The following is a 13,542-nucleotide window of genomic DNA, read 5'->3' on the forward strand; positions in this document are numbered from 1 at the left end:
TATATATATATATATTTACCTGTGCATTATACACTCACAACGGCATCCACCTTACAGTTCATACTTTTTCAGTACTTCACATTACAAAATAAATAAATCAAAGCGATTGTCATTTTATATTTTTCAATCAGAGTCACTGAAAGCGTTATTATGAAATTCGCGGAAAAGAGTTGCAAATGCAAATGCTTTTGCATAGTATTTTTTTATTTCCCAGGATAATGGACAAAATCAATTATTATTATTATTATTATTATTATTATTATAACATTCTCAGTATAAACTCAACCTTTCAATGAACCTTATTTCTCCCAATTGACGCCCCTTTCATTAAATATTATTTGAACATTTTCACAACTTTGGATAAACTCATCAGGTCATTATTGGAAACTATTAATCCACATGACAGCTAATGCAGACCAACATTTGAATGAATACCTCTTCTAAGCATTCAAATTCTGTTTATCATGCAGCAGTAAATAAAGCATTTCAATAGGCATTCAGACTTCTCTCTTTGACTGGTTTTCACTCCAATGATTTTTTTATACAAAAGAATAACAACAGATTAATTGAGGTAGTTTAAACGCTTGTTGTCCCTTTTGAAAGACTTTGTATTTCGCACCTAAACACGGTCAATCATTCAGTAGAGTGAGATGGGTCAAAATACGACATTGATAAAATAAATACATAAATAAACCTTGTTTGCCATTCCTTATGTACAACCATTGCAAACTTTAGAATTGGTCACATTTATAGTTCAAACATATATATTGTCGATATTCAAAAAGAATACTCTCAAAATACACATAGACTGACTCATACACGATTTTGCCTACATTCATACGATGTACCTTGTAAACATTATAATCCGGGGTATAGTGACATAAAAATGACATGGAACCTGAATTACACAATTTGATTAATATACGCCATTTAAAAAATTCTCTCTCTCTCTCTCTCTCTCTCTCTTGATTAGTGCCAGAAAAAAAAGAGGTGCAGGGCCCGTTTGAAGAGTCAAAATATTATATTCCTGTTACAGGCAGTTTTTTTTTTATATAAATTTAATAATTACATTAGAAAGAAATGTTTGTTAACAAAATTTGTATGTAAGTGCATGTACTTTAATGATGGAATAAACATTCATAAAAATACAATCAACGAAATGGCGTTTCATTTGATAGAAAATTAAGCAGACACAATTTTAAAATTTCGCAAGCGCCAGCAAAAAAATAGCCATTACTGCGATAATTTGAAGAAAAATACGGCATAGTTTTGCTTTCTTCTTAAGAACCACGGGAAAGTAATTATGCCAGTTATGAAACGCTCCATTACTTTACCACCCTCGAGGGCTGAACCTTTTTGATATAAAATTACCATCATCGTCCAGAACAAGACCACTCCTCTTGCTAATGCATAACAACAAACAAACAAATAACAACAAACACGATACCGTTTCCCTAACTGCATAAAACCACACTGAAACACTTCTCTTACTACTGTCTAAAACACACTGAAACACTTCTTGTACTACCTTACCAAAAAAAAAAATCCACTGAAACACGTTTCCAACTACTGTCTAAAAAGCTACTGAAACGCTTCTCTTACTACCGTATAAAACCCACTGAAACTTATCTCTAACTACTGTATAAAAACCCACTTAAACACTTCTCTTACTACCTTACAAAAAACCTACCGAAAGACGTTTCTAACTACTGTCTAAATAGCCACTGAAACACTTCTCTAACAACTGTATAAAACCCCACTGAAACACTTCTCATACTACCGTATAAACCCCACTGAAACACTTCTCTAAAAACTGTATAAAAAGCCACTGAAACACTTCTCATACTACCGTATAAAACCCACTGAAACACTTCTCTAAAAACTGTATAAAACCCACTGAAACACTTCTCTAAAAACTGTATAAAACCCCACTGAAACACTTCTCATACTACCGTATAAAACCCACTGAAACATTTTTCTAACAACTGTATAAAACCCACTGAAACACTTCTCTAAAAACTGTATAAAACCCACTGAAACACTTCTCTTACTACCTTACGAAAAAGAAAACAACACTGAAAAACTTATCTTACTACTGAAACCCATTGAAACAATTTTCTAACTACTGTATAAAAGCCACTGAAACATTTCTCTAATAACTTTATAAAAACCAACTGAAACACTTCTCGTTCTCTCTTACAAAACCCCTCTTACTATTGTAAAAAAGAAAACATTCTGAAACACTTCTCTTACTACTGTATTAAAACCCAGTGAAATACTTCTCGTACTACCTTACAAAAAAAACCCCACTGAAACACGTCTCTAACAACTGTATAAAACCCATTGAAACACTTCTCATAATACCTTTTAAAACAAACACTGAAAAACTAATCGTTTACCTTACATAAAACACACTGAAGCACGACTCTAACTACTGTATAAAACCCAGTGAAACACTTCTCGTACTACCTTATAAAAAAGAGTGAAAAAAACACTGAAACACGTGTCTAACTAGTTTATAAAAACCCAGCGAAACACTTCTCTAACAACTGTATAAAATCCCACTGACACTTCTGTTACTACTGTATAAAATTCCACTTACACTTCCGTTACTACTGTATAAAACTCCCACTGAAACATTTATATTGCTACTGTATAGAACCCCATTGACACTTTTGTTACTATTGTATAAAACTCCCACTGAAACACTTCTCTAACAACTGTATAAAACCCCAATGACACTTATGTTACTACTGTATAAATCCCACAGAAACACTTATATTGCTACTGTATAGAACCCCATTGACACTTCTGTTACTACTGTATAAAACCCCACTGAAACACTTATATTGCTACTGTATAGAACCCCATTGACACTTCTGTTACTACTGTATAAAACCCCACTGAAACACTTATATTGCTACTGTATAGAACCCCATTGACACTTCTGTTACTACTGTATAAAACCCCACTGAAACACTTATATTGCTACTGTATAGAACCCCATTGACACTTCTGTTACTACTGTATAAACCCCACAGAAACACTTATATTGCTACTGTATAGAACCCCATTGACACTTCTGTTACTACTGTATAAACCCCACAGAAACACTTATATTGCTACTGTATAGAACCCCATTGACACTTCTGTTACTACTGTATAAAACCCCACTGAAACACTTATATTGCTGCTGTATAGAACCCCATTGACACTTCTGTTACTACTGTATAAAACCCCACTGAAACACTTATATTGCTACTGTATAGAACCCCATTGACACTTCTGTTACTACTGTATAAAACCCCACTGAAACACTTATATTGCTACTGTATAGAACCCCATTGACACTTCTGTTACTACTGTATAAACCCCACAGAAACACTTATATTGCTACTGTATAGAACCCCATTGACACTTCTGTTGCTACTGTATAAAACCCCACTGAAACACTTATATTGCTACTGTATAGAACCCCATTGACACTTCTGTTACTACTGTATAAAACCCCACTGAAACACTTATATTGCTACTGTATAGAACCCCATTGACACTTCTGTTACTACTGTATAAACCCCACAGAAACACTTATATTGCTACTGTATAGAACCCCATTGACACTTCTGTTACTACTGTATAAACCCCACAGAAACACTTATATTGCTACTGTATAGAACCCCATTGACACTTCTGTTACTACTGTATAAAACCCCACTGAAACACTTATATTGCTGCTGTATAGAACCCCATTGACACTTCTGTTACTACTGTATAAAACCCCAATGAAACACATATTGCTACTGTATAGAACCCCATTGGCACTTCTATTACAACTCCGTAAAACAATCAAAAGTGAGATTGAAGCACATCCTTGTTTACCGCGTAAAAAGCACACCCTGAATTCCCTTCGTACTGCATACAACATAAAAGATGCAACTTTAACATTAAAATCCCCATAGAAACACTTTGTGAATTTAAAAAAAAAAACGCACTAAACCACTTCACTTACTCCTGTTTTATACAGTAGTACGGATGTTTTTCAGCAATAAGGTCTAGAAACGTTAGTGTATTTATTTTATGCAGTAGTAAGGGTGTGTTTCGATAGTACGGTCTAGGAACATAGGGGTGTATTTATTTCTGCACAGAACGGTGTGTTTCAGTAATAAGTTACATGAACATAGGAGTTTAATTTATTTCCATTCAGTATTAAGGGTGTGTTTCAGTAATAAAGTCTAAATGCATGTGAGCGATTTTGTTTTCCATACAGTAGAAAGAGTATGTTTCAATAGTAAGGTCTAGGTACAAAGGTGGGGTACGCAAGCGTAAAGGTGCGCTTCAATGGGATCTTTTTGTCTCATGCAGTAGTCGACAAGCGTTTCAGGGAATATTTGTTCTGTACAGTTGTAAGAGAAATGATGTTACGACGGTGGTAGGGTTCTTAGTTTTGTTTTGAGATTTTATTTATATATTTATTTTGGCAGTATTAACGAAAGTTTTGCAATGGGGTGTGTCTTTTTATGCAGTAAGAGAAGTGTTTTAGGGCTCTTTTGCCTTATGCATAATTAGAAAATTGATATCGAGTTTTTCGTTTTGTTGTACGCTGGAGTAGGAGGAGTGTTTCAGTGGGGGTAGCATCAGTAAGAGAGATGGTCACTTGTTCTTGTATACATTATTAAGAGACGTATTTCAGTGCGTGTTTGTTTGCTGTTGTTGTTGTTGTTACTGTTGCTGCTCTATGCAATAGAAGAAGTGTGTTATGCAGTCATTTCATTGTGTGGGAGAGAAGGAGGGGGCAAATATATTGGACCGTGAAGGTTACAACAGCAAAGGAAGTATTTTTGAACCATCACGCTTTCATTACTGACCCAGTCAGAAAACCTTTGACTGGTACGCTTATAATGACTTATAATGACTTTTAGGTGATTACAATTTCCAGTCACCTATTCAATATCTATGTTCAGGTTTTTGTATGTTTCGAGATTTGGTTATGAATGATCCAAGTAAAATATTCATGTCCATCCTAAATTGATCTTTTAAAAATTAACAAGTTGGTTTAATGAAGCTTTGAAATATCCAAGTAAGGTACAAACTATACGTTCGTTTTGGGATAGTTCAATCGAGCTTAGAAAATAAAAGCCATTTTAATGCAAAATATTTATCCATTATTTAGTATTAACGAAACATAAATATACTGGTATTGGGTGCATCTATCTTACCTGGGTTTGTCACAATTTCGGGTGTAGGTGATACTTTAAAACAACAACGCTGTGATTCATAAAGCACTAACACACATACAAATTAAAACATCGAAATGATAAAAGGAATAAAATTATAATTGTGGGAGCTCTACTTCTAGACAGAAGTTGCTTCGGCCCTTCTTAAGTAAAGCAACATGAAATAATATAAAGTGAAAACAAAAAGTTAACTATAATTAAAAATTAACGAAAGTAGACTCATTAATAGCTAATGCAATTTAACAGAATTAGATAATGGAATATTATCTATAACTAACGATAAATGGACTGGAAGTTGAGTTGCTTGGAAATTGTATTTCAGCTTTGGCCTTTTGCTGCAACCGTGAGTCTGGCAGATTCGCGTGCTATGTACTGACTAAACAGTAAGTAGCTAGCTGGAAATGATGTCACGATTTATGACTATTATCAACTGTGATTTCTGATAAGCATTCGTGTAGGATTCTAAAAACTGAAGCTTTTTCTATCTAAACGGTAAATCACTGATATACAATTATAGGCAAATATAACGTTTTTGAACAATTTCATATTAACCGACACAAATAGGAGGTCAACGGTTTCATAAAATATATTTAATCGGTACAAAGGTCTATAACTTTTACTACACGGTCGGTTACCAAAGTTTTGAATTGAACTTGTTTCAGAATAGTAAGAACGCCATTCAGAACGAACGTCACCGCAAGGTTACACTACATGGCATAACGTAAACGTCAATGACGTCAAGACAGTGCAGTATGACAAATTATCCACACAAAAAGCATGACGTCATGTCATCCTATTTAAAACGCATTTCTCTCAATAATCATATGATCAATAATCACGTGATAAAATAATGTTAATCTTAACACGGCTGATAAATATATGGGTTAATGACAGTGCATGTATAAACAGCTTACCCTTCCTTTTCCTAATACCAGCAGGACCTTAAATTGAAAATCAGTAAAGTAATGACAGAGATAATTATCACTTCAAAGCAATTATCACAGATATTAATCATAAACCACGAGGACACTGAATCACGCGAATACAAAACTTAGATGTGGCAACGTGAGTTTATTTCAAAATTTAAAAAGTCAAGCAAATCAATGTGTAAACTTTCTATCTACATGGACGCCATTGACAAAGTCGCATAACAAGAGCAATATTAGGGCGCTTTGTATTTTCTCAATAGTCTAAGATCTCAATAGTCTAAGAGCTCAATACTCTAATATCCCAATAGCCTAAGATCTCAATAGTCTATTATCTAAATAGTCTAAGATCCCAATAGCCTAAGATCCCAATAGTCTAAGATCCCAATAGTCTAAGATCCTAATAGCCTAAGATCTCAATAGTCTATGATCTCAATAGTCTAAGCTCTCAATAGTCTATGATCTCAATAGTCAAAGATCTCAATAGTCTAAGATCTCAATAGTCTAGGATATCAATAGTCTAAAATCTCAATAGTCTAAGATCTCAATAGTATAAGATCCCAATAGCTTAAGATCTAAATAGTCTAAGATCTCAATAGTCTAAGATCTCAAAAGTCTAAGATCCCAATAGTCTAAGATCCCAATAGCCTAAGATCCTAATAGCCTAGGATCTCAATAGTCTAGGATCTCAATAGTCTAAGCTCTCAATAGTCTATGATCTCAATAGTCAAAGATCTCAATAGTCTAAGATCTAAATAGTCTAAGATCCCAATAGTCTAAGATCAAAATAGCCTAAGATCTCAATAGTCTAGGATATCAATAGTCTAAGATCTCAATAGTCTAAGATCTCAATAGTATAAGATCCCAATAGTCTAAGATCTCAATAGTCTAAGATCTCAATAGTCTAAGATCTCAAAAGTCTAAGATCCCAATAGTCTAAGATCTCAATAGTTTAAGATCATAAAAGGAAAGAAAGATCTCAGTGTCTGCCTTGTGTATGTTACATTATGTTACCACTGGATGAAAAATGAATCAATACGAAAATCTACTAAAAACTTATTATTAAAAACGTTACCATAATTTATGATGTTGCCGAATGAGCCAACATTACTTTGCTTATGGTGTTCATGACCTGATGTGATGTGTTATAGACCGCTTAAGTTTTCTTGTGCATTGCTTGTTTCTTAAATTACTTCTTAATTAGAATTTCCCTAATGTAAATAAATAAGTTGCAGGGAAAGACAGACAGACAGAGAATTATTGATTCAACAGGAAATCAGCAATGTGTTCCTATTTTATATGTGTACTTGAAGTGTATATTGACATTTAATGAAGCATGCGTGGCTGGAATTTTTGCCACTGATACAAAGAGAAGACCAGTATCTGAAAGGATGGACGTATGAATATATTATTTCCCGTTGAATTGGTAAGCTTTTTTATATACGGTCTGGTGTGTGGGTATATAAACTTTTATGAATGCAAGGTATTTATTGACTTCAGCAATGGAATAAAGAGTGAAAAAGCATGAAAGGTTTCTTTCAAGGAATGAGATCATCATATGCTTCTATACCCATAACAAAATGTATCCAGGCGGCAGACATTTCCACTGCGCATGCTTCACTAATTGTTATCGCAAACATCCAATGCATGAATTTAATGTGCACTCTACTCAGTAAAAATGAATACTGTGCGGAATTTTAAGTGGCATAATACATGTTAAAATTAATAACTATGATCCATATTTTTTTTAATATTTTAAGCAAGTGTGGTGACATGAAGCTACATAAAACGTGCTACACTTTATGCATGTGTGACTGGTTGATGTATAATTACCTCAAGTTTTACTTTAATTATCGCATTTAATTTGGAAAGAAATGATTGATGGATAGATGGTTACAAGGATCTAATTAATTAATTAATAATGTAGTAATAAATATGGCAATATTTAAGTTATTTACCGTATCTTCAGGACAACTTCTACTTGTTTTGAAGTTGGATACAAACAAAACAAAACCACCTGTACAGTATATGTACCATTGCTAGTTTTAGTTTCGCTAGTCCTGAAGCAAATTTGTACTGCTTAGGCTAGAGCTACGTGTTTTACTAAACATGGTCATTAGTACAATATAAGTATGCATTATACCTTGACTATCCATGTAGCTAACGACTGACGTCATGAATGCTAACCACACACATGTAGCTAACGACTAACTTCATTAATGCTAACCACACACCTCATGTAGCTAACGACTGATTTCACGAATGCTAGCCAAGCTTTGTAGCTAACTACTGGCTTCACTGATGCTAACCAAACATGTTCTATAGCTAACGACTGACTTCATTAATGCTAGCCAAACATGTCCTGTAGCTAACGGCTGACTTCATTAATGCTAACCAAACTCTGCAGCTAACGACTGACTTCATTAATGCTAGCCAAACATGTCCTGTAGCTAACGACTGACTCCACCAATGCTAATCAGACATGTCATTTAGCTAACGATCAATCTTACCACAGACTTCTTTAATGCGAATCAACTAATCTTTATTGCTAACAAGCGACTTCGTTAACGTTAACCACATCGGTTATGTAGTTAACGACGAACTTTTTCTAATGTGAACCAAATAGGCTTTATAGCTAACGATCGATTTCGTTAATGCTATCCACATAGATTATATACCTAACGAAGAACTTCTTTGATATTAACCAAATAGGTTTTGTAGCTCACGGCGGACATTATTAATGCTAACCACAATAATCACGTTCGCTAAATTTCTTCAACAGATATTTCGTTTTTGTAAACATAAATATAAAAATTGTGTACGTGTGCGTTTTGTGTATGTGTGTGTTTTTGTGTGACTTTCTGACAAAAAACTTTTTTCTTCTTCTCATATATGTTCTCTCTCTCTCTCTCTCTCTCTCTCTCTCTCTCTCTCTCTCTCAGACGATTCGAACAGTTATAGATAGCAAATAACTTTGTCTCATATGTCTATTCATTTTGACCTTGTTGCTGACTGCATTATACTGAAATTGTTGGTGTCTAAGCATTTTGACTACATTGCTGACTGCATGACACTGAATTGTCAGTTTATAAGCACTTTGACCATGTTGCTGACTGCATAACACTGAATTGTCAGTGTTTAAGCACTTTGACCATGTTGCTGACTGCATGACACTGAATTGTCAGTGTATAAGCACTTTGACCATGTTGCTGACTGCATGGCACAGAATTGTCAGTGTCTAAGCACTTTGACCATGTTGCTGACTGCATGACACTGAATTGTCAGTGTATAAGCACTTTGACCTTGTTGCTGACTGCATGACACTGAATTGTCAGTGTATAAGCACTTTGACCTTGTTGCTGACTGCATGACACTGAATTGTCAGTGTATAAGCACTTTGACCATGTTGCTGACTGCATGGCACAGAATTGTCAGTGTATAAGCACTTTGACCATGTTGCTGACTGCATGACACTGAATTGTCAGTGTATAAGCACTTTGACCATGTTGCTGACTGCATGGCACAGAATTGTCAGTGTCTAAGCACTTTGACCTTGTTGCTGACTGCATGACACTGAATTGTCAATGTATAAGCACTTTGACCTTGTTGCTGACTGAATGACACTGAATTGTCAGTGTCTAAGCACTTTGACCTTGTTGCTGACTGCATGACACTGAATTGTCAATGTATAAGCACTTTAACCTTGTTGCTGACTGCATGACACTGAATTGTCAGTGTATAAGCACTTTGACCATGTCGTTGACTGTATTGCACTGAATTGTCAGTGTGAAAAAGTGCAAAGTTTAATCCGTGACGTTTCATATCGCTATACTAGTTCAGCCTTTATTGGCAGCTACAAATGCTAAAAATTTGAATAGCAATATGAGGTGTCTCATTTTTGTACTTTGTCCTTCCAGAGCAATAGTTTAAAGATTTCAAAAACAAACACATATGATATACTGCAGTAAAAATTAAACCTATCTCCTTTGTCTTAAATATTGTCCAGACTGCCTTTTGTTTTGTGACCCATTAAACACTAGTAGCAACAGGAATATAATTTAAAGAGATACATTTATTAATACAAACACATATTAGTGCTTATTGTATTACTTGTCAATCCAATAATGTTAGATTTTCAAGACAAATATATCGTAAGGACGGGTGTTCCAAACAGCTGACTTGTCACTGGTGACTTCAGATAAATCAGTCAGCATCAAATTAGAATTTGCCCAAGAAAATGGTCACATGTACGCCATTTTGCTGTTGAGTTTTCTCAATATATGCAGCATACAGAAAATTAGAAACGGCGAAGGATACGGGTAACAATATGTTTTCAGCTGAATATTTGAAGCAAACTACAACTAACGCATTTCATTCTTCATTAGTCAATATATCATTAATGTTTGAGTCACATGTTGCGTAATTATAGTTTCACACCTACGGAGTCACCTACTGATAAAAGACACATATCCATAGCGAACACCTGTTTCATATGAATACAAACAGACAGATACGCCTGTACAGACAACAGCTAGACTGGTTGTCATGCGGTACATCCTATTTTATTCGTTTGGTGTTAGTGCGTTTGTTATTTTGCATATTTGATTGGGAGCTTGGACAACTTATCTAGCAGGATTTACTACGTTTATAACCGAAATGTAAGGTCTTCCGAAAAAAGATTGAGGACATAAGTTAATTTGAGATTAACAAACTTATAAACTATAGACCCTCCTGCAAAATTATAATTCTTGTTTCTTGCATGGTCAATGCTGATTTTTAACGTTTCTATATTGCACGTGCCTTCGGAACAAATCGAGATATTGTGTTGCCATAGTAATTAAATCATACTCATGGTTCATATTCTAAGAGGTTTTACTCTCTTTATATTCATTTCGTCCTCTGAAACTTCTTTCACTAGTGTCACAGACTGTGTTTCAGTCTTTGTAATATCGTTTCTGTTTCCTTCATCGGTATATACGCTAAGGTTTAATCCAAACTGAATGGAGTCATAATATATCTGCAAATTGTTGTTGTAACAAACTATATTTTTTTCTCCATTTTTGATAATGAAAAGATATCATCACAACCAACATCACACTGTAGTTAAACATTTGAGTATATTATATATTGTTTAAATTTGACCATAGTGTTTTCATCTTTGTCGTAGTCTTCCTGTCCATAGCTTAATGGCACCATTAACATTTTTACTGCCTGATAATTTTGAAAGGACTTTGCAACAGAAGTTGTGCTATTCGGATTATATAAAACCTTATGATTTGCATTAAAACCTGTGCTATTCATTTTATATACCTTATACTTTGATTTAGGCTTACAATATTTAATTATATCAGACCGTTGCTTTCTTGTGGAAGATGGTTAGAACGTCCGCCTCGGATGCGGGAGGTCGTGGGTTCAATCCCCGGTCGAGCCAATACAAAGACTTACAAAAATGGTACTAACAGCTGCCTCGCTTGGCGCTCAGCATTAAGAGGGTAGAGTTAGGACTGGTCGGCTCGGTGTCAGGATAATGTGACTGGGTGGGACATCATGCTACATGTCTGCGGCATGATGCCCCCGTGTTAGACATCACTATAAACTGCCACACTGCAGACGTCGTAGCGATATGACTGAAAAATTGTTAAAGCTACGTTAAAAATCCAAATCACATCACATCACATCTTGTGGAAGAAGTATTTCCAACCCGTAGATTTATCTTTGTCTTACATATAATTTTACTCATCAGCTTACAAAGATATCCAGTATACACGATAGCATTCTTCTTCGTTATTGTATTGGTATAGTTGTATTTGGATGGTTGTATTGGCTTAGTTGTATTTGCATAGTTATATGCATAGTTATATTTGCGTAATTATAGTTTCATATTTGTATTTGCACACGTATATTTGCATATGCATGCAGCGAATCCAAAATTAGATGTTGGCTTCCCAAAATCTTAATTAATAATTGTATACTTTTTTGTCCATTATTAATCAAATCATTTGGGGGAGTGGTCACTGATTTACATTAAAGCCCCGTATAGTGGTATATTAAAATTGTTGTATATCAAATAAAATTGTATCAACTTTATGTATGACTGGTTGGATTAAACGATATGTACTGATTTTACAAAATCTGGAACACATACGTCTAATAAATGCAACATAAATTTTTTTAAAAAATCGATTTGTCATCGGTATAGCTGTTTTCTGCTAAAATATCATGTCACAATATGCAGTGCTCTTAACTGAGTAAACCTCTTATCAAAACAATCTTTCTTCATATATGTCGTATGAATGACTTCGTTTATAAATGCATTCATGAAACTGGTCTAGGATAACAATACTAAAAGCATATTACAGTAAACCATACAAAAGTACTCCTTCATTCGTCCATACATGCTCTAACAAAACTTATATTTGGTAAATTAATATGTATTCCACTTGATGATCAAATTTAATGCAAGCTTATTCACTGCTGACATTGTGGGATATTTTAACATAACACACCTGTGGATTGTTTTTAAAACAACTGTAGTCTCTCTCACCTAAAACAACATTCACAAAATGAAATTGAATGAGCACATTGAGATTCGTAGCAATGAACCATATTTGAAAACTTTTAGTAAGATCACAATTAACAAAATTCTACAATTGATTGACAAAGGAAATTAGTCGTGTCGGACAGTTTTCTTTAGTATTATAACTATGTACTGGGCCAAGGTATAGATCTTTAGAAATCATCGAGTTCCTGTATAGGCATAGTTCAGTCATTGGCAAATTAAACATTTTGAATTTTTTTCAATCAGAATACAAACTATTGAATGTGTTGTACAGAGAGTATGGCAATGGTTTTGATTCAGATTAAAAATTTGAAAATAAAGCTTGTCAGAAATGGCCAAATAGCATACTTTTATTTCCGTGTACAAACTGTAAAACCCAGTTTGGGGGAGGGTGGCACAGAAACAAATGATACAGATTTATTTTGGTCACATCATACGCCCGCAATGTGGTAATAAAATGATTTAAATAACCTTCTGGTGGATAACAGTGACACTAACGAATATAAGAGTCGAGGCGGTCCAAGACGTACTTTATATCATACGTGAGCTAACAAACTTTTCAGAAGAAAATGTTCGATTCGTTTGAGGATATTGTGTTGCCATAGTTTTGACAAGCGGAGTCGGGTTTCAAGTTTTTACTACTTTGAATTAGCCATCCCCTACAATCGTTTGGAAATTTACATTGATAGCGGCACAAATTTAAAATCGATTTATCCAATTGTATGTAACCGTGCACAGTTCGGGAAAAAGAGGAGAGAGAGAGAGAGATTACATGAACGAAAAAATTAATTAATAAATTACGATTTAATTTAATTGTTTGAGG

General features: G+C 34.4%; 1 protein-coding gene across 9 annotated transcripts in view; it reads right to left on the reverse strand.

The window, feature by feature from the left end:
• Positions 1 to 13,542, reverse strand: part of LOC149791563 (uncharacterized) — a 119,506-nt gene that overhangs the window by 30,309 nt on the left and 75,655 nt on the right. For 7 of the 9 annotated variants that reach the window (XM_089970097.1, XM_089970096.1, XM_089970095.1 and 4 more), the window contains one exon: positions 6,149 to 6,175. The exons of the other annotated variants lie outside the window; for them this stretch is intronic. In XM_089970097.1, coding sequence (XP_089826223.1) covers positions 6,149 to 6,175 — 27 coding nt within the window. The remainder of the gene's footprint in view (positions 1 to 6,148; positions 6,176 to 13,542) is intronic. 9 annotated transcript variants of the gene reach the window in all.

Source organism: Sinohyriopsis cumingii, chromosome 9 (assembly GCF_028554795.1).
Source record: "Sinohyriopsis cumingii isolate HCF-2022 chromosome 9, ASM2855479v2, whole genome shotgun sequence".
NCBI lineage: Eukaryota > Metazoa > Mollusca > Bivalvia > Unionida > Unionidae > Sinohyriopsis > Sinohyriopsis cumingii.